Below are 22,517 nucleotides of genomic sequence, written 5' to 3'. Positions count from 1 at the left end.
GCAGTCCATGGGGAGGTAGTGGGAAACTGAGGCGAGGCATTATTCAAACCAAAAACACAGGGCCTCTTAATGCACCCTGTGGAACCAAGCCCATAAAATGTTGTGTGCATTGGCACTGCTGATGTGAAAATACTCATCTCATTAGAGCTGTTTGACGTAGGCGCTATACCCTGCTGACAGCAGGCTGCCACCCCGACGTCACCACCTGCCCTCACTTTTCTTTTCAACGTCCAACTGAGAAGGAAGGTGGAATTTAAACTTTGCAGCGTTGATCTGTCAGTTTTATTTGACACATTGTTAATCCTTATTAAGACTCTACAAACTGATACTATGGGCTTATTGCCTGCCTGTCGTTAACATTAGCAGCCATCTCAGTCATTTAACAATAATAAACACACAGCATTTTACCTATAAAACCCAAGAATCAACATTGTCTTTTTGTGAAACTCAGCTTTGCCTATTAAGAATTTACAAAAGTTGATATGTTGTATGTATGTACACATTTGTGATGCATTGTTACACAGCAATACAAAAACCAGAATTTATTCTGCCTTACCCTGCTAGAACATTAAAATGCTAAGCTATAACAATCTGTATTATTATATATAATTATATTAATGTTTAAAGTTGATTAGGGGCGTCGTGTGGCGTAATGGTCTAAGCAGGCGCCCCTCTCTCTGCCTCCCTATTTCCTGTCTCTCTCCACTATCCTGTCCAATAAAGGCACAAAAGCCCCAAAAAATATATTTAAAAAAAAAATAAAGTTGATTAAACACTGTAAAAATGTAGTATAAAAACAAGATGTCTAAGTTAAAACTGTGCTAAATTTTTAGATCTTAGTCCTGGTACAATAAGAAGAGTTATTTAAACAAAACCAGGATCATTTGAAACAAAAGTTTCATAGATGTTTTTGAAATATTCACTTTTTAAAAACCAAATTAGCTTGTTTTTAATCTAAATGTCATGTATACATCTTGTGATCTACAAATTAACAAGTCAAGCCTTAGTGTCATAATCCGATTCTAGTGAACTAATGTACTCACAATGAAGAGGCTCAATAAAGTAAGAGCAGAGAGTTAAGAGAGTTTAGATCTACAGCCACTCATTGCTTTGTGTGGCATGTAGTAGGGAGGACGGAGTGAACCCTCTCGTCCTCTGAACAGTCCAATGATTTTAACTGTCAGGTCGGAATAATGTCCTCAGACCCACAGAGTAGCTGCTTACCCCCTGGTCACACCTGAGGGAAAATGTGTTAAGTCCACTTAATGCCCACTTGTGTTGAGGCTTCAGTGAAAACCATGTGGGAGGCTCTCCAATGAGCCATTCTCAGTTTTACACTCAGTCAGCTGTGGTGGTCTTTTTCTGCTGGATTTATTCTTGTGTGTTGTGTGTGTGTTCTTGTGGATAAACACACAAGAAAAGACAAGTAAACTGCTTTTTTGTGTTTGTTCCCTGTCTGTGTCTCAGAACAGATGGATCTGAAATCTCTAAGAGCATTATATAACAACGCTTGTATAATTATGTCATGTATAATTAAAAGAGATAACAGTTTCCAATCAAGCCTCCTAACACCCTCCATGCACAGGAGTTCTGGATTATCCCTGTTTGTTTTTCCTCATTTTAGTAAAAGCATTTGAGTTGCACTGAATTACAGCATTCTCCAGAGAAGGGCGACTACAGATGGGTTATAAATATGTCCCACAAACTGCAGTTGTGTATCACAAGATTTAAATGAAATTTAATGCATCACTTAAAAAATAAATAGCATCAAAATACAATTGCAGGGTCACAGTAAAATACAAAACTTATTTCCCTCTTTCATTTTTTAGTTAGAGGTAATTGATATGATTTACTTTGGCTATATAATGATGAGGATAATAACAGGTGTCTGAATAAGGTCAGGCTACATTATGATTCTAACCTCACTGCATTTTATCAGACAGATTCATCACGACATTAAAGCGCATATAACAGCTCGGCTGACATGACATTTTTGCACTCATTCTGTTTCCACCAGTGCACTTTGGCACTGCTTAATAAAAAATGAATGAACAGATGAGTCTTAGTTCATTATTCACAGTGCAACTGCCGTACATAAAACTTCATTGATCCCCTCGGGTTGGAAATTGTGTAAAATTTCTTATTGACTTTATGCCAATTTTTGTATGTTTTGTTTTGAAATGTGTTTGTTTTGAAACTTATTTGTATCTTACCTTGATATGTTGGATGTATTTTATTCCAATATCTTTTACCGATCAAGGAAGAAATCAGAACTCAGTCAACTACTGTAGAGACCAACCAGCCACCCTTGACTTATTGGCTAAGAGTCCCTTGTTCCTCAGGCCGAACACCTCCGTGTCCACTTAACCTTGTGACCGTGGCGGCCTGGGCTGGTTAAACGGCGGTCTGTAAAGTGAATGAATGTGGCTTGGCAGGATTAATCAAGCCTAACGACACATCTGTAGGTAGGCTTGCTGGGAGGAGGGAGCATCAATCACCGTCTGGAGCGTCTCTCTCTCCCACTCTCTCTCTGTCTCTCTCCCCGCTTTTCGTCAGCTCTATCGACCAGTGCTTTGGGCCCTTGGTAATTAAAAGGCATTGATCGGCCTCAGCCACAAGATGTTGGGATACGATCAAGCTGCACAGCGCACTGGGACCCTTAGAGAGAACAGGTGTGCATGCATCTGAATATGTTGAAACATTGTACATGTATGTAACTAGTGTGCTGTGCAGATGTTTTAATGCACGTTATGAATTTATGTGTTTTCACGCCGAGTGTGTTTGCCTCATGTAATATTTCTCCCTGGTGTGTTTAGTCTTTTTGAGCTTGACTTTCTCTCTGGTTCATTTGTATGCTCTGCAGTGACTGCATCTTTTTAGCTTACATATCGCCAGCCCATTTACACACTCATGGAGCTGTGCGAGGCCTAATGTGCCTCCAGTGAGATTCAGTGGAATTACCCATCTGGTAAAATATCTGAGGCCTGGGAGAAAGCTGTGGGTCGGCCCTCTCTTATTAAATGAGAATTGGGTGGGGAGAAAAAACAACAACGGATTGATTCTGTGCATACGCAAACCCTGACGCTCATCTTCCCCATGGGCACACACACACACACACACACACACACACGTTCTCTGTCTTCTTTTATTCCATCTGAGTGAACACAGTAAATCTAAGTGCCGCTAGATTGCAAGCGCTGCACATTTTTCGACCTCAGAGAGAGAGAGAGAGAGAGAGAGAGAGAGAGTTAGCCCGTCAAACAGGGAGCCTCGCCAGGGCTGAATAAGGACCAGCATGCTACTATAAATACACCCCTGACTCTTTACTCAGTCTGACACACTGACTGAGTGACACAGTGAAGGCCACACACCAACACACATTGCCCGCACTTGATGGACAAATAGTTGCATGAAAATATTTCTCTAATTTCTTTTTATTTCTGTAGTATATATTTTCCCTTGTGGTGATGATATATTGCAGTGGCCTTTCATTTGATGTCTGTGACTGAGTAATGCTTGTCTGAGCTCCCATCTCCCCTGCCTCTGTCCCTCATAAATCCAATGAATTACCCAGTATGCCCCCTCTTTCCCCCATTAACCCTCCCCTCCTCTTTCTCCCATCCCACCCCCACCCCCTTCTCTCCTTCCTGAACGAGTGATCAATTAAGGCCCTGTCCACCTCGCACTGCGCGTCAGCACTTTCTGTCCTCCTCTTATCCCCTCCCTCTGTCATTTCTCTCTTCTTTTTGGGTGTCGAGCCAACCACTGTCAACACAGAAAGATAAGGAGCAGAGCAGACCAAACAAAGGTGGTAGAAAAAAAAAAAAGAGAGAGAATTCTTTATTTTCAGGATGAGAAATGTTCTGTACAGATGTGAGTGTTCAGATGTCAGTATGTGCTGGAAGGAAAACATCCTTCTGCAAACCCCCCGGCAGGAAGTTTACTTTCTGCTTGCTAGGAGACTTGACTTTAGAGAGGAAGAGAGAGGAGACAGAAGAAGAGACGAAGAGAGTTGTAGAGATAAGGTATTTGTACAACTGCCTCTACACTCTGGTTAACAGTTCACTGTGAGAGGATGCGTGTGAATAGCCACTAGAGACAGAGTGGAGGTCAGGAATGTAGTAAACATATTTTGTCTTGCTGGATTTTTGTGTAAAAGGATAAGGCTGTTGTATTTTCCTTATCGTCATCAAATCCCATGAAAAAACCAAAACCAACAACATATTGATCCTACTGACAAGTATTGTCCATGTATGTTTTCCCTCTGAGTCATAAAGCTCCTTTGTTTTCAAAAACACTAACAAACACGTCACTGAGCCACATTGTTGCACCGGCTGAAATGTTCCTTCAATACAATAAAAATGAGAACCGCATTGAGAGTCAATTCCATACACATCATCCTGCTGCTGGAAATACTCACTACAGCACCAAATGTGTATTGATCCGCAGCTGGAAATAGTCCCCAGCAAATGCACTGTTTGCTCTTGTTTGTGCAGAGGTGGAAGAAACAAATTGCATTTTCTCTTGTTACTGAAACAAAGTTGCTTTTTTGGTACTTGTATTTTTTGGAGAATATTTCAAAATCAGCAATTTCACTCTTAAGTATTTTTTAACCCAAGTTTTTTACTTCGCTATATTTAAGGTGAAATCCTTGCAGAGTAAAAACAAGTTACATGATGAAGTTCTGATTAACCGTCTGAGAACCAGGTGACAACACAGCAAACGAGGAGCCGCATCAGCGATAGTGAGTCTGCTGGACTCACAAATGACACACACATGCCACACTGCATGACCAACAGGTGCATGCTGGGTCTGGCTAAATGCTAAATGCTAAATGCTAATGGTGGATCCTTCAGATACGTTCACGTCTCTCAGTGAGGCGTGCACCACCTTTCTGCTGTTTTTGATGCATGTTGCACAGTGGAGTTTATGTTGTTTATACATCTCCATCTTTTCTGCTGCTTAAACTGCTGTTCATTCTATAAGAAGCAGCAGCTATTTGATTTATTCGGCTTAATAATGCTACATAAAGTCTAAGGACACCCGCCGTGGTGTCCAGGTGTTCCTATTACTTTTTTCTACCCCATTTATATTCATGAAGACAGGCTAATTAACAAACATCTTTCTGTTTAATTTAATTCAGCTTTACAGCACCACACTACATCTTCCAAAATGATCATACAGTTGAACTGACAACTCTTTTAACAACAATTTTAATAAAACTAAAAATGATGACCTTTTATTAAGGGAGGATTTACTGCAGGACTGCCAACTGAGTGTATATTTGTAATTATCAGGTGAGTGCACAGGCTGTAAGATGTCTGACTAGAATTTATTGTTTGCTTTCTTTGCTGTTTTCACCTGAAACGGCACCTTTATGCACTGAAATACCAACGTATATACACCTGCATATTTGCCTGGTAGCCTACTTACAGATAACAGATTTATCATATATTATTATTATCACAATATTATAGTTTTTACCACTGAATAACATTTACTCAGAGCACATTTACTGACTTACTTTGTGTATTTTTTACACAAGAACATTTACTTCTTACTTCTTCATAGTACTTTTACCTGAGTACAATTTTCCACTTCTTTTTCCATGTCTGTTTTTGAGTAATGTTTGATCAAAACTACAGTACACAGCTGTTGTAGGAAGTGAGGTTTTTAGGAGTAAAATAAAACAATATAATTGCCGCCTGTTTTTAAGGATTACCTCTGTGCTACACACAGTGTGGGAAAGTATTGACAGACAGACCTGATGTAGGTTTGGGTCTTTTCATGGGATTTGTTGTTGCTGTTGTTGTTATTGGGATTTGGCAGCTTTACCTTTTTAACAGTTTTTTTTTGTTTTTGAGGAATTTCTCCTACTGCAGAAAAATGAGGAATGACTTCTTTGTGTCTCTGCTGATACTTTGAATGATGGTTGAAAAGTGAGCTCATGTCAGTTCACAGGTATGAGCCACTCAAATGCAGGGAAACACACTGTATCTAGGGTTTAATACTAAACATTTGTTTTTTTTTACCAGTTTTGTTCTTTTCTGACAAAGAGAACTATGTGGGCTGGGTGCTTGTATGTGCATTACCCAATAAACAACAACTATTATTTATAGTACTACTGCTGTTTTCACAAATACAGAAGAATCCCGTACTTTTTTTCTTGACATATCTATAATTATTATCAGTGGTCGTGTACCACATGTAAGCTAATATTATAAGAGGAGGATATGACACCATCTTGAGCGAAGCACTGAGAAATACAGCAATTATCTGTGGTGAATTGTACAGAGAGTTGTTAAAGGTACACACGCAGGTGGATTGCTGTTGCTTCTAGCTATTTTCAGTGACTCATTCTTCTCTTATAATCTTGGGCTGTGCACGTAATCACTCTCTCATTCTCCATTCCCTGTGTAACAGACACACAGTATACGCTCTGTAGTGAACTGGAGAATGAGCTTTCAGAAATTTATGAATCATAATTTTGCATCTTCACAGCCATAGTAAATACAGAGGAAGTAGATTGGAAGCTTGATATAATCTCAATTTTTGTTCATTCTCAATTGCTTATATGTAATACAACTTGTGTTTTGGTCAGGCAGACTTCCTAATCATTCAATCTTAACATTTAAGAGGAAGCAGCTACTTGGACCCATAGACATCTGAAGAATTGAGCTACACTACAGTGGGCCAACCTAACAATCAGCAAACATTCAAAGAGCTGGCGGAGACACAGTGAAGTCAGCTATGGTTGTCTGACTCTTGGTAAGTAGCAGAAAAAGTTCAATTCCCTCAAAGGCAAACTAATTTAAGACATAGCCACAGATGATCTTCGGCTTGAGGGGCATGTTTAAATTTAAACCTTTTAAATCACCACTTAATTAAATGAGTCATTGACTCAGTTTCATGAAAATACAGGTCTATTAAAACCTCATCTCCTATTTTAGATAAACATGAAATCACTCATGAAGCGGTAAACCCCTAAAGGGATCTGACAGAACTTTGATTTGGAATGATCTTCACTTATTTGAGTCTCTCGTGTTCTTTTCTCATTTCAGCTATCAAACCTTTTAATGTGAAATCCAATGAGATCCCTTGGTCTATTAGGACCCTGCCAGACACAGTTAGGCAGCTGCTTCATGAGTTATTATTGGTTCAGGCCAGTAGCTGCACGGCCACTGCGTCCTTGATGAGCAGTTAATTCAGTTTCCCCAGTCATGATAAGCGCTGCAAACTCGGACCGCTGCTGAGGAGCTTTTGATCTCTGCTGATTGTTGCAGATTGGCAATCGTCTCAAAGAGATAAGGCCTTGGAAATTTCAAGTGGTTTGCGAGCAGTGAGGGGACTTCATCTTTTAAAAGCTTATTAGTCTTAAAGATTATCCGAGGTCTTTCAATTTGACAGTCATTAGATAGATGTGATTGAATAATAGATGAGATCCTCCTCTGTTCCCCTCTGCTGTGGCGTTCTAGATCGTCGGTCCACTTTTGTATATCCGAACATCAAGCTGCTTACTCCGCCTAACTCTGCCAATGTCGCAAGGGATGAAGTCTCGTTCCTTCATGACCACTCTTTGTTGTCTGTCCTTGTAAAAGTCCTTTTCTCCTCTCCACGCCCTCTCCTCCTCGCATCACTTTAAACGATACAGTCTTCTTTCAACACGTGGGAGTGAAGGGACGTCTTCCCTCCTTGAGAAAATAAAACAGCCAAACGTCTGTCTTATCTATCTGTCCCTGTCTATCTGCCCGTCTCTATCCTCTTACTCTCTCAATCTCTCCCTTCCTTAAAGAGCTGGCTTACTTGAAGTTGCACTGGACTGATATCTTCTCTTACATTTACCCTTCATGACTCATCTTCCCCTTAATTTTTAGGGGAAAGGCTTTGAATTAACCACAATCCATTTCACCTTGTCAAGAATCTGATAAAGCACCCTGCTCACCCTAATCTCATTTTAACTCCACTCTGGATCCCCTTCCTCATCTGTTTTCTTCTTATATTTCAGTTACAAAACAGAATGTATTGCAAAGAAAACCATTTGTTTTTTTCTATTTCCCAGTTCCTCGCAATCACAAATCACAGAGCTTACAGTCCGCTGGAAATTGTGTTTCCTTGGATCCGGGCCCACTCTGTCTTTCATCCTATATTGAATTCCCTTCATCCATTCCTTCACACTTCTCCTCCTCTTTTTTTTCCCCCCTTTGCTTTCAAACGAAGTCCTTTGAAATAGCATCCACAAAGTTTGGAGCAGACATGAGGATAGAGATGGTGCATATGATGTTGAAAACGCTGAACGCCACCAGACACAGACGGTCGATTACAGCGCCTGCAAATTTCCACTGGTCGGCCACGCACTCAGCCTCGTCCTGCTCCCGGAAACGGTCTGCCATGTAACGCACCTCCTCCAGGATAGCCTGCAGCTGTGGGTCTCCTATCCCTCCGGTCGAGCACCCTCCAAGTCCTCCGGGTCCACCTCCAAAGCCCCCACCACTGGAGACAGTGCTGGGACAGCCTACAGTATCCATATTGGGGGTAGGAGGTGGTGGGGAGCTGCAGAACTGAGATGGCAGGTGCGGAGGTGGGCTTCCCGCTACTCGTGGAGGCCCCACCGAGATGTTATTCCTCTGGACGGGCTCTGAGAGCATTGAAGGGTCCTCCATGCTCTGGAAGCCCATGTAAAGAAGGTTCCCGTTGTTGTTAGCACTGGACTGGGCGTGGAGGTGAGGGTGCCCCGCGTGGAGGGGCCCCGTTTGGAGAGGAGCCAGGTTCTGTGGGTGCAGCGGATGGAGGGTGGGGTCCGGAGGGTTGGGGATGCTCCCGCTCTGGGAGCCGGAGGAGCAGCGCCGCAGATGGGGGGCACACGGGGGCCGCTCTGGGTCATCATTCTCTCCTGGCCGCTTCATACGCAGGAACCACGCTACCCACTGCAGCAGGACGAGCTGCACCTGTAGAGGGAAAAAGAAAAATGTAAAGGTGAGAATGGAGGAAAGGAAGTAGCAGAGCGAGAGAGCATAACAGCACACGAGGAAGCAAAAGAAAATATAAGAAAGCTGTAACTGAGATCCACCTACACCTCTTTGACCTTCTCATAACACCAGCTAAGCTTGGCTAATAACCTTATTTGTTGTGGACTGACGTTGGTGATGTTTCCAACATTGCTTTTTGTTTCAAAATGCAGCTGCACTTCTATAAGCAGAACCAGGGATGTCAAGTTAAAGTGCCTGAGGCAAAGAAGATTTTTTTTTTTTGCCTTAACTGGATTCCCAGCAGACACGATTCTTACAGAGGCAGCTTTAAATTGAAACTGTGGAATTATTGAGATTGACTGTCAGATTACTGTGCGGTGACTGTAATGAGCTGAGCAATAAACTGCAGCATTAAGATAAAAAGAAAAGAGGCTGCTCACAAGTTAGTACAAATTTGAACCTTGGTTCTATTTTCTTCCCTCCTCTCCTTGTTTCCTCCCCTCCCTTCTCCTTGTTCCCTCTCCTCTTCTCTCCTTGTTTCCTCTCCTCTTCTCTCCTCTCGTTCCCATGTTTCCTCTGCACTTCAACGGTGAACGGACTGCATAAAGCGCGTTTCTAGTCTTAAGGATTACTCATTCACCCAATCAAACAAACAAGGATACAACACTTGTTCTATACAAAACACGTCTCTAACGCACACACACTCACACACTAATGGTACATCTTCGGGGGGCAATTAGGAGTTCAGTATCTTGCCCAAGGACGCTTCGACATGATTAGAGGACAACCCGCTCTTCTTCTTGAGCCGCAGCTGCCACTTCTATTCTCTCCTTATTTCCTCTTTCCTCTCCTTCTCTCTTCTCCTTTCCTCCTCTCCACTCCTTGTTTCCTCTCCTTGCCTCATCTCCTCTCTTCTCCTTCCTTGGACACAAACTCCCTTGGACACAAACTACATGTCCCCTGAAAGGCGACATTGGCCCAACAGCATCCAGATGGGTGTCTGGCATCTAATGAGAAGCTAATGTCCAAATGACTGCTCAATTAGTTTCCACTGAGTGTGTTCGCTGGCCAGGTAACTGTCCCTGTTGTTGCTGCTGTTGATGCTGTTTTTGTCCGGGCTGCAATTATGAACTGTGCTGTTTCGATGCCCTCATCTGAACCACATCAATTAGCTTGTTAATTAGCCATCGGATTATCTGAGCAGGCCATTCATCAACAGAATGGCCCTGCAATGTGTCGATGCACAGCATTTGTACTCTCACACAACCAAGCTATTTGTGTATATATATCGACTAATGAAGACCTGTCAATTTTTCGTTGCAGTCCAAACATGAATCATTAAATGAAATAGATCTTAAAATACCTACAATGATTCCCTCATATACAACATTTGTTGATTAATGAAATATTATATTATGTTATCCTATTTGTCAAACTCATGTTTTAAGGCAGCGATTCCTCTGACCAATTTTCATATTTCATTATTTCAACCCTCCTTTTTTTTCTGCATATTTCACACTTTTGATATAGTCACAGTAGAACAATACTTCTTTGAAAAAATCTTGATGCATTTTTAGCATTGAACAGAAGGCAAGACAAAAAATGGAATGAGTCAAATCGAATCCACCCACATATCCGGAGTGACTTGAAACACACTGTAGTTAAAGTCTGTGGCGATGCATTTGATGAACACACTCAGGCAGACTGACACTGCTGGATGAGTCGCAGCCGTGGAAGAAAAACGGGGGAATAAAAACAGAAAGTAAACTGGCAGAGAAGCACAGGTAGCACTAAGGGACAGATACAACGGGATTGAAAAAGGCAGTGATATTATGCTGAAATAGAAAATAATAGAAGGAATATATCATATATAATAGGGGGACCTAGGGGGAGATTTAAATCATGATGTATATATCTGATAACACATGTGAGGGGTATGATGAAGAGTGTGAGCTCACCCATTTCGGCATGTTTCCTCCGTTTGGATCGTGGTGATGATACTGCAGAACCACCACTGTGGCAATGACTGACATCCCAACAATGATCATTATACTGGCAAAGTACTGACCTGGGAGTAGTAGAGTATAGAACAATATTTATGTTTTAAGTCATTTTACACACACTGTAATTTCCTACTGGGCTATTGACAGACCAACATAAGTCTCTTTAATTTGAAACACCAGAGACAAAAGCTACAAGACTGACATAAAAACATACTTTCATGTTATTCACCAACATCCTCTAAATGTGGTTCATGTGCTATTTTGTTTCCGTCTCAAGCGCTGCAAGGTCAGCGAGATGAGCCCCGTCGATTATTGCATGGAATTTTCTAAGGATTAGTTTCTCTCAGTTTGTTCTCTGTTTTATTCAAGGTGAACACATTCTTTGTTAAATATCTTCATGCCAACCCGAGGCCTGCTCAACCCTCTGCCTGCTAGTTGCCACATTGTGTTTGCAAAAACATCGAACAGATTGAGACTGCATCAGGCTAGTAATTCTTAATAAAACATTATGCTGAAAGCAACACTCTGATGGTAATTACCCCGCTTTTTTTTCTGAAGTTTTTATTGACTAGGATTTGTGTCTTTAGGCAAACATGGCCTAGCATCCGTCACTGGCAGTTATCTTAACTCACTAAACATAATTTCCAGCAATGTGCCTGCAATCAAATTTAGCCAATTAAATTTTTATGGCGAGCAGATGGATAAAATAAATTCTGTTTTGTTTGTTTGTTTTTTTTAGAGGCGGTTTGGCATTTTGTAGCTCTATCACGTTGTAACACTTGGTAGTTGTGATTGTGTATTTTTAACCTTTATTCTGTGTAATTGGTGTTTTACCCGTCTGAATTGATACTCTGAGGATCATGGGTGTGATAACCTTGGCGGATTGTAATGACCTCTGTGACAAACTGCGAGCAGCGTGGCTCTGTAGATGGTCACGTCAGCCGGTTCACCACTTCTCAGAGATGGATTGTTATGAAATGTCGCAGGATGGAGGAGACAGGATGAGAAGTAGTAACTTTGGTGATCGTCTGTATTTTCAGTAGCTGTAGTTTTTGTTTAGTGCTAGTTAGAAAAATGTTAGCACGCTAACGAGCCAAACAAAGATGGTGAACATGGTAAACCTTACACCTGTAAGCATGCGGACATTAGCATTTAGCTCAGAGCCACTGGTGCGGCCGTCGACTTTGCTGATAGATAAATAAACTTGATTTGAATTTACTTCAAGCCAGCAGAGCTCAACCAGATGCTCATTCTTACTGTAAACCACCAGGAATTACTGCAGAAGAAATGAACAGTAGAGACCAAATATTGATTGTCACTGTCAGACGGAGACAGATGCAGTATTTCTAATGAGTAAAACATCTTAATTTCATACAGACGATCATTAAATGTTGTTATATCAATAGGTTTCAATTGGGTCTCATGAGCATGCTCATTAAGGACCATGTGAACCATGTGAACAGACTTTCTGTTACGCAGGCCTACCTATGAGAGGGACGGAGTCTGATGTGGCTGGCATGATCTCCGCGACCAGCAACATGAAAACAGTAAGAGACAGCAAGACAGTGATACCTGTATAAATAGATAGATAGATAGATAGATAGATAGATAGATAGATAGATAGATAGATAGATAGATAGATAGATAGTAGACATATAGAAATTTTGTTAAGAAATCAATTTTGTGGTTTACCCCCCCCCCCGAGTCACAGCACTTTCTTGATAAACTACATTAGTCTGTTTTGATAAATGATCAGACTCAGGATGAGATCAGGTTCGATTTATGTAAATAACCAGCTAATGCTCATGCGGTGAATTACTTTTTGACATTATGTACCTCTGCAGCAAAAATCCCTTCTGCACAGCAAATAACCATCTTTCTTCTTTTTTTGTCCTTGTCCAAACTCAGCCTGAAACTCATCTCCATCTTCATTTGTCCACCTCCACACTATCTGTCTCACTTCTCCTACAGACAGAATTTAAGGAGTGCTTTGCTGGCATAACTGTCCCCGTTCAGAAGCATTCAATTAAACTCCTAGGCTGAGAGGTAAAATATGCATGCCCTTTAAAGATATTAAGAAAATTAAAGATCCTTTTATGTTGCTTTCTTTTTCTCGGCAATGACACTTGTTCTTTTTTAAAAGCATGCTCCTCTAACCCCAAAGGCCCAGCCACTTTGTCCCCGTGTCCCCTCTATCAAGTGAAGTGACAGAGTATTTTCCTGGAAGGCAGTGTGTAAGCTCTCTCTCCCTAATCAATTCACTAGCCTTAATTACATCAATAGGTTAACTGGCCGTGTGTGAAAGGGTTGGCATTTTTTTTCAGTAGAGAAATGCTGCGTAATGCATCCTGTATTGATGTTTAGGATTCTTTGACAATGCTGTCGCTGCCTCCCTCTCAGTTCCCTCCCTCGCAGACATGAGTCAAATAGTATTTAGTTTTTTATTTTGTGTGTGTGAGTATTCAGTGAGTGATTAGATCAGCACAAAGCCGGTGTCAGAAAGAGTCAGCTTATAATTATTTTCATTATCAACTATTCTGCTGGCTATCTTCTCAATGAATCAATCCTTTTTTTGTCTATAAAGTGTCTGAAAATAGTGAAACGTGGCTCTTTTTGTGTGACCAGCCCGTAACCCAAAGATACTCACATTTATTATGATGTAAAACAAAAGGTTAACAAATATTCACACTTAAAAAACTGAAAATGTTTGGCCTTTTTTACTTTAAAAACAACTAATCAATTATAATTCTGTCAATCGACCTTTTGATTTATTGACTTTTCTCCAGTCAGAAAGGTTAGATTATCCAGAGCCTTTATTATCCTGATGAGATGAACATCGCTCGTCTCTAAACAGGTCGAGACAGATATTAAAATGTATTCGCAGCTGCAGTTTGTTCCTAGCACTGCGTCCTCTCTCTCTGTCTCTCTCTCTGTCTCTCTCTCTCTCTGTCTCTCTCTCTTTCTGTCTCTCTCTCTGTCTCTCTCTCTGTCTCTCTCTCTCTGTCTCTCTCTTTGTCTCTGTCTCTCTCTCTGTCTGTCTCTCTCTGTCTCTCTCTGTCTCTGTCTCTCTCTGTCTCTCTCTCTCTCTCTGTCTCTCTCTTTCTCTCTCTCTCTCTGTCTCTCTCTCTCTGTCTCTCTCTCCTCCAGCCCGTTGTAGTGTTTGATTGTCTCCAACCTTTTCCTCCTTATCATTCCTCCCTCTCTGTTTTGGACCATCCTCTCTCATCCTTCTTGAATTCTCCACCTGACTGTGTTCCCTTTTCCGTACCTTCCCACATCTATTCCTCTCTGTTCCTCCTCCTCACATTTCTCATCTTTCTGTTTTATCCTGTAATCCCTCTCTTCTCTCAGCTCTGCACCCTCTTCCTTAGGCTCTTTCATGCCTCCCCACAGTTTTCAGTGCCACTCCTTCATACAAGGAAGGTTTGCTTATTGTGAACACTGTCTATCATATACACATGTATACATGTGTAACACAACTGAGAGCATGGGCAGTTCATGGGTAGGTTTGGTGTTGAAGGAAGCAGGTCCAAGATTTGAAATTTTAAAAAATCAAAATTAAAATACATCTCACAACTCTTTCTCCAGCGCACCGCGCTTTATGCACCCCATCGTTTCCAGCCAGTCCATTGGTCAGTAACGTGACTTATACTCTAAGAGCATTATCATCATCTTTTATTACAAATTCTTAAAAATACCATATTTACTTTAAACCATAAATACAAAATATAAATGATCATAAATATGTGTTTTGTATTTGAAACGGGGGCCCGCACACAAACACACGGGTCCACGGATCTTCTAGTGGTCAAAATCTCCACAGGGTACATTTAAGAGATATTTTTTGGTGAGATTAACAGAAACATTGGACTTGTATTCAAGCTCACACCTCGCTGTGTGCACGTTCACAAAGTTAGAAGCCAATCCCACTTCTCCCGCTCCTGCTCTCTTTTTTTTTTTTTGCTCCACTGCAGCTGCCTTTTCATGCCTCTACTTCATCTCTGATAGCTGTATTTTTTTTTTTTTTTCATCCACTCACCCAGTGAGATCTTCTCCCCAGAGTCCGCCGGCAGCACAAAGATGAGCAGGGTCATAGAGGAAAGCAGCACGCAGGGGATGAGCAGGTTCAGGGCGTAGTAGAGAGTTCGCCGCCGTATTGTCACAACGAACGTCACATCCGGGTAAGGCTCCTTACAGCAATCATAGAAAACCTCGTTTCTGGTGCCGGGAACTCCTGCAAGAAAGAGGGGACCGAGAGAAATTGACTCTTGCTCCATGACTAGATGTTTTTGATGAGGAAGCAATGCAAAGGTTTTTTGCTCTACTCACCCATTAGGTCCCACTCTCCATTGGGCATGTATCCTGAAATGTCAGCATCATTCATTTGAAGGTCCAGCAGCCAGCCGTCAAACGTCCAGGAGCCGAACTTCAGCTCACATTTCTGAATGTCAAAAGGAAACCAGCGAACATCCACGTTGCATGTGCTCATAAATATTCCTGAGGAAAAAGATAAGGGAGATAAAAGAGCAGAAAGAAGAGAGTTAAAGCTCAACAGTCAATCGTCTAAACAACAGAATTGACCCCTGCGGCTTCCTGTACAGAGGTGACAAGGGAAAGATCTGAGGAGCGCTTGTGTTGTGCTGAGAAGCCTGTCCTGAATACCAAGATGCTTGTCAGAAAGAATAATTTATTCATTTCATATCTAGCCAGCTCTCAATTATTGACTCAACCACCTAATATTTTTTATATAGGGGTTTGAAGGGAAAAAGCTGCATCACAATCAAGATCGCACACTGCAATAAGATTTGAGAGTTTACTTTTTTAAAATTGAGTTTAGAGCCTAGAGAAGTGAAGGCAAAGAAATAACCTCCCATCAAAGAAATGCCTACAAAATAACTTGGCAGCAGTATTGTCACTCACAGGTTTCACACACTCTGTTCTGCAAACACAGATGTTTGCTAAGCCTCAGCGAAAGAAGGAAACATCAACAGTGACACTGGAAAAAAAAAAGATTATGCACAGCGCCCTAATCAGATTACCACTTTTATTATGCAAAATAAATGCACTCACGGGGATATGCGCAGGCACATGCAAGCACAAAATCATGAAGACACACTTGCATGCTGTGGTATCCACCCCCAGATGAAAAAAAAAAAAAAAAAATCAGTGATCCTCGCAGTGGTTGCTGGCAGACTCCAGCCTTTAAAGTAATTACTGAAATAAATGAATCAAGCCTGTTTAGACATTCAGACGCACACACAGAGCCAAAATGCCAATGAAGCCCTACAGATCTCAAAGGCATTCATTATGAGGCTGCCGACATGCAAATCAGCCTTCACACTGGAATAAAAGAGACTGGAGAAGAATAAGGAGGTTAGCAGGTTGCTGGTTTTCTAAGCAGAGGTTGATCCTAAAAATGACACCAAATTAAGTAGCAGCTACAAATTTTTCCCGTACCATAAAATTTTGCTACTAACATGAACTTCTTGCCTTTTGCTTAATGGGGATGATGTCTTTAGAATGACTCCCATTATGAGCTCCTGAGGCAGTAACCCCCCCCCCCCCAAATTACACTGATCAGTTCAAAGTAGTTCTGTCTGCTTTTGCAGCCCACTGCTCTGTGGTGCCTTCATGCACAGTATATTTTTGAAACCTGCCTCTCACAGATATGCAGTAACCTTGAAGCAACACTCACAAACAAGACACCTGGAATGTGTTTTCGTTCTTTCTTTCTTTCTTTCTTTCTTTCTTTCTTTCTTTCTTTCTTTCTTTCTTTCTGTAGCTTGGAACAATCTCTGTCTTGCAGCTCCCAAAATAAAACTAATAATTCTGAAAAAAAAAAACACTTCCCACGAAGGCATCACAAGGCCCCCGAGACAAGATTACATTTTTTTTCTAAATGTCACCTAACATAGATATGAGCTAAAAAATAAATAAATAAATAAAAAACCCGTTACACCCCACCGTCCTCCTGTTATACCATTAAACCCAAACATACCAGCAGAACACCTTTGCCTCTGCACCAACAAGAGGTAACCTGCAAATAACAGTATGCAGCAGACACCTGCTACAATGTCTCTAAATAATTTACCGTATGTCAAGCTCCTGCTGCGTGTCTGCCACCCACAGACCTGTTGCCTTTTATTTACTGACGATAACCAGCCTGAACAGAGCTCAGGAGCTGCAGCCAGACTCGCGCGGGGAGTCAAGAAAACTGGCTTGCTGGTTATTCCTCTCATTTATCCACTTTTTTTCTTTCCTCGTTTTTCCATTAACTCCCATCTCCACTGCTCTCGTTCTGCTTCCTCTCTCATCGTGTTTTGCTGTAAAAAAAAAAAAAAAAAAAAAAAAAAAAAAACCCTCCCCTGATTGTACCAAACCAGAGCACTATCGTTTTATTCTTCCCCTAATTGGCTCTCATCCAGATCGCAGCATTAAGGAGCTGTATTTACATCCAGCAGAAGCCTATTAATAAACATGGACCACTGAATAGAATTGATAGGGTGGATTTCTGAGCTCACAATCCTCCACGTTTACTTCAGAGGGCAATTTCAACTCAACCCCCGCTAACACCAGGGATTCAATCTCAGCTCGCTGTAATCTGGTGTATAAAGAACTGACAGAGAAAATACAAAGTCAGAGACATGTGGAAACCCGGGGGAGCAGTTACTTTCACAGGCTTGCACGGTTCTTGCGTTTTGGGTTAAGACAGGAAGCAGAGGAAGCGGGCATCTCCTATTTATAGGCGTTACCCAGCACTGGGAATCTGGAACCAGTGAGCAAAAAGAGATGTTGTTTAAAACTAATAGAATATTAATACCAAGTGTACAAACAGAGGGAGACATGCGGAGAGTGCAGAATGAGATGCCTCCATTGCACCGCAGGGAGAAGAGGAAGTGATATGATCATGGGAGAAAGGGAGGAATGATAGTGAGATGGTGAATGTAAAAAAAAAGAGGAGGAGAGAGTCACTCACCTGGGGGCAGATACTCGGCGTAGCCACTGGAGTTCACCAGAACATTGGTCTTAAAGGTGGAGTCAAAGTCGTCATCTGCACTGCGGAAGGACAGGAGGGGGAGTGACACTATTTGTTGGTTGGAATATAGTGTGTGTGTGTGTGTGTGTGTGTGTGTGTGTGTGTGTGTGTGTGTGTGTGTGTGTGTGTGTGTGTACATGTTGTACCTGTTGTACAGCAGGATGTCTGGTGTCCACACCTGGTCTGTGGTGAAGCGGAGGTTTTTAACTCCGGGATGTTCACTCTGGTTCCACTGGAGGTAGTGGTCAAACCAGCTCTTAATCACACAAACACAGATACAGTCTGTCTCTGAGCGGACTACAGGCAAGCTGCTGTGTCACCAATCCCCTCTGTTTTCAGTTTAGAATAATAAACAGATAACTCAGGCAAAATATTACTTTTGTATATTTAATGTCGAAAAATGTGAGCTTTTTCTAAAAAAGAAATATCAAATCCATTTACGTTTTGGAGTCAGAATTACATGATCCACAGTGTAGTTCACTAGTTCACATTTCATTTCACTAGTTCACGAAAGAAAAATCACCTTAACCCATAATAGCAGCAAATTCATTATCACCTCAAACATTCACAGTCTCTCAGGAGTCCTTACCATCCGCAGCCACATGTTAGAGGTCAACACCTGGTTCTTCTCATCCTGCGAAACATTAAAACGTGTTCAGCACATTTCTTCTCTTAGAAATCATTTGCTCTGTAAATCAGTGAGCAGAGCCTTATCATAGATTATAGAAAAGTGACTTTCTCAGCTCCATGAATATTTTTTAAAGCCTGCTGTGAGCACCATTATTATAATCAAAAATATCACAGTTCAGGCATAAACAAACAGGATGCTCAACTTGGCACCGAACGATGATTTGAATTTTATTTTTTCAGGCTATCTATCCATCCATCCATTTTCTGCCACTTATCCAGGGTAGTGTCACATCTAATCTCCATATTAATTATCAAAACAAGTCTAGAGGTTGCAAATGCTCATTAATGTTCCCAAAAAAAACAAAAAAAAACTTCATCACAGGAATTAAAAACATAATATATCTGTATTTTAGAAATGTATTTTCACACCTACCACGTCCATGATCTGTATCAAACTGAGGGAGAAGACAACGGTGAGGGGGTGGGAGTCATTTCCCACCGGGCGCTCCATCCGGTTGTAGTCTTTCAGGAGATTCTTCAGCAGGTTCCTCTGGTGAGGACCCTGCACCGACACTGGAGAGGCGGACAAAATTGAGAGAATTTAAATCTGACAAAATATTCACCTGGAAAAAGCAAGACACACTTCAAAACCGTAAGAAAACCTCTCTATGCCAAAATTTAATTCACCTCCAATGGCAGATTTACTCTGTGTTTCCTGTGAAGTGAATAAAAATGACCTCTTCATGGAAAACCTCATTCAAATCAAATGAGACTTTGAGATGGGAGGACAGTCAGGCAGGGATGGATACTGAAAATATATTAAACAAAAACATGTTGCTGATCAAATCAGAAGATTAACCCTCAGGAACTGAATCTTCTGTATCTATAAATACATCCAGAAGAGCAAGACTGAAAAAAAAAGAAAAGAGACAAATGTGAGGAAAAAAATGTAATGATGAAATTAGCTGAAATAAAAATGGATCTTTCATCATTAGTCACACTTATCTTGACATTTATGGTTTAAGCTTCGCAAAAGAAACATGGAGTTTAGGTGCAGCTCCTCAGTCAGACTGAAATATTTAACAATGAAACTGAAAATACAGATGAAAATTAACAAAGAGGGGAGAGAATCAGCGGGAACAGAGTGTAAACAGTATCTAATTAGGAAAATATGAGGAACCTTATCAGGGCATAATTGGCAATATTGAATTATTAATTACGTTTGTTTGAAAGGCTCTGAGGTAATACACATTAAATGTTGAATAAAGATGTTAATACACTCTCAAAACAAAGAATGGGCTTAAAGGTTAGACTGTACTGGGAAAGGATGTCTTCTCCATTTCCACTCCCATCATAACACAGCCAGCAAGTTCTTTCCAAACTCATATAATTTTATTATATTCTGGTCAATTTTCCAACGTTTCTGAATTATAAAATGATTCTAAAATGATTTCTCACATCGGTGCAGCAGTAAAATATGGCTCGGTTCGGAAATTTCACAGTCTGGTGTAAGGGGCTTGAACTGAACTGCACTGTATCTATGACACTGTCAAACCGTTTTTTTTATTTGTTCCTGATTTTGAAGGGTGTTTAAGGGGAATATCAGGGTTCAAATGGTTCTAGGTTTAGGTCCCACTGGAGCAATGGCAGTGGCAGAGGGGTGCATGTACTCATGCTATTGTAAGGTGCTTTCAGTATAAGCAGCCAGACAGACACATGCAAAATGTTAAAGTGAAGGTAAAGCTGTTGGATGTTTTTGCAACACCACCGTCTTTAAAATTGAGTCTGCAGGAATATAGTCTGAAACTTTCAGCCTCTGCGTCCTCTTGTCTCATATTCGCAGCACTCTCTGGCCTTAAACCTCTTCTTCTTCTTCTTCTTTTTTTTTTTTTTGAAAACAAACAAACTGTAAAGCATTTTACTGCTGGTACATCTGCCTGTGGGGAAAGTTCACCCACTCTCCTCTCAGCTCTGTCATCCAGTGTCAGCCTTTACATTCAGCTACGACTTCTGCTGCTCAGAGCCCCGTCAGCTTGGCTGCAGCAACACGTCCACAACACAACAGGGAAAGGCAAGATGGAAGATTGCAGGATTTATACGTGCAATTTAATTGATCTGTGACCTGTTTTCTGTGGGGGTGGGGGGGGTGGTACGATCCTCTGACATGCAGGCTGACTTGTGCAGGACGAGGGTTGTGGAATGAGAAAAGAAAAAGCGATGAAATGTGATGACTGCTGCTTCTGATTCTTTTACACACTGTTTCTGTCATCTTGCCCTGCTGCACGGACGAGATGTCCGTCTGCCTGTTCAAACATCTCATGCAGAGGCATCCAACGCTTAAGGTCAAGACAGCATGTGTATCCAGAAAAAATAAGAGCACAGTTATGAAAAAAATCCCTGAGATGTAAACAAGTAAGCAAACAGGTGAGTCAGATTCTCACTTTTCTTTTTTCTGGGGTCTTTTTTTTTTTTCTCTATCTCTATCTCTACTTTAAGATCTTATTCCAGTGTACTTCACAGAGCAAGCATCAAAAGCACAGACTCCTATTCCTGATTTCCTATTTAAATCACACTTTGAGACAAAAGACTGCAATCTGATTCCTGAAAACACAGGGAAAGACGGAGAAAGAGGCAGGCGGGCTCACCATGAATCAAAGCAGAGAATCCAGAGAGGAGCAGAGCCACCGTGTGCCACATCCTGGTGGTGAGGAGCAGGAGGAAAGGGGAGGCAGAAGAGGAGAAGCTCCGGATGTTGGAGGAGAGGGAAGAGGAGGAGGAGGAGGAGGAGGGGGAGGAGGAGGAGGGTAGGGAGGAGAGGCAAGGAGAGGAGAGGGAGGACAGACTCAGGAAGCTGCTGGACACCCCCCAGTCTGCATCCAGTCGGCATCGGAGGGAAGGAGTGTGAGCGTGTGCTGGAAGAGAGGGAGCACAAGAAGAGGAGGAGGAGGAGATGTTAGCTCTCTCTCTCTCTCTCTCTCTCTCTCTCTCTCTCTCTCGCTCCCTCTCCCCCCTGCCTCCCTGTCTCTCTGGGAGGTGGGACTAAAATGGAGAGCTCAAGAGAGAAAAATGTCAGTGATGGGGGTGAAGGGTTGAAGATGGAGCAGGAGGTGGAGGAAGGAGAGGTTTTATTTGGATCTATAGCCATAAATTGACCTTAATAAACACAGAAGAAACAGATGATTTTAAAAGACCCTGACACTAATGGAGAATTGACTGAAGACGTGAAGTGTAGAAACAGTGGAAAGTAGCTTTCCCAAACATGTCAGCAGTGAAACACAGAAAAAAGCTGCTCAGTGCAGAGAAGTGAATTCTCAATTTGTGCACAAAAACGTGCACTAAGAAGCAATGGGAACGACAAAAGGGCTGAGCTGATTTGCTGAAAGTTAAAGACCTTTCTTAAAGCCCAGTTTTTGTATTCAATCTGAGTACAAAAACAGGCATTATTTAAATTTGTTTTAAAAATCCACTTCTCTGCATTGAAAATCTCTCTGTGTGAGGATGTAATTATAAGAGCTAAATTACTGTTTAAAACTTTACTGGCTGGTGAACATGTAGCACGACGTGTGTCAAAAAATATATGGCTGCTGGTCACACATATGATAACACACCACAGTGGTTACAGTCACGCACTGCTTGGACTGGCAACTGTGTGTGTGTGTGTGTGTGTGTCTGTGAGAGTGTGTGAGCTTCCCCCTCTCAGTGGGGGGTTAGCTTTGAATCAGCGGGGTCCGATGGACTCCAGTTTAATTGAGAAAGTGCTGGGCTCTGCAGGAGGGCAATGGCAATGTGCATAGTTAAACTCTACTTCTCATTTGTCCTCACGAAATGCTGATGCAAGGGCAGAGGCAGCGAGAAACCCAAAGACTGAGAGAGGGGGGTGGG

The 22,517-nt window shown here is 41.7% G+C and overlaps 1 protein-coding gene across 1 annotated transcript; it reads right to left on the bottom strand.

The window, feature by feature from the left end:
- Nucleotides 1-3,837: 3,837 nt before the first annotated feature.
- chrna11 (cholinergic receptor, nicotinic, alpha 11) lies at nucleotides 3,838-21,380 on the bottom strand. Its single transcript, XM_023409777.2, has 10 exons — nucleotides 21,281-21,380; nucleotides 19,069-19,208; nucleotides 18,595-18,639; nucleotides 18,152-18,261; nucleotides 17,946-18,025; nucleotides 15,299-15,466; nucleotides 15,009-15,203; nucleotides 12,455-12,541; nucleotides 10,925-11,034; nucleotides 3,838-8,945 (listed from the first exon to the last, which is right to left on the bottom strand). Exons 1-10 carry the CDS (start codon nucleotides 21,330-21,332, stop codon nucleotides 8,208-8,210), a joined length of 1,725 nt encoding a protein of 574 aa, XP_023265545.1. The 5' UTR covers nucleotides 21,333-21,380; the 3' UTR covers nucleotides 3,838-8,207.
- Between the last annotated feature and the right edge of the window lie 1,137 nt (nucleotides 21,381-22,517).

This window comes from Seriola lalandi, unplaced genomic scaffold, assembly GCF_002814215.2.
Source record: "Seriola lalandi dorsalis isolate HSWRI2012SDOR001 ecotype SW California unplaced genomic scaffold, Sedor1 jcf7180002054408, whole genome shotgun sequence".
Lineage (NCBI taxonomy): Eukaryota > Metazoa > Chordata > Actinopteri > Carangiformes > Carangidae > Seriola > Seriola lalandi.
This window is presented reverse-complemented; position numbering and strand designations above follow the sequence as displayed.

What these genes read in the sequence shown, in the direction of transcription:
- chrna11 (XM_023409777.2), bottom strand. Translation starts at nt 21,332, where the DNA reads ATGTGGCACACGGTGGCTCTGCTCCTCTCTGGATTCTCTGCTTTGATT. An exon ending in TGGAGAGTGGGACCTAATGG is followed by an intron (nt 15,204 to 15,298) that starts GTGAGTAGAGCA and finishes TCTTTCTTGCAG; the next exon opens with GAGTTCCCGGCACCAGAAAC. An exon ending in AGACTCCGTCCCTCTCATAG is followed by an intron (nt 11,035 to 12,454) that starts GTAGGCCTGCGT and finishes TACTACTCCCAG; the next exon opens with GTCAGTACTTTGCCAGTATA.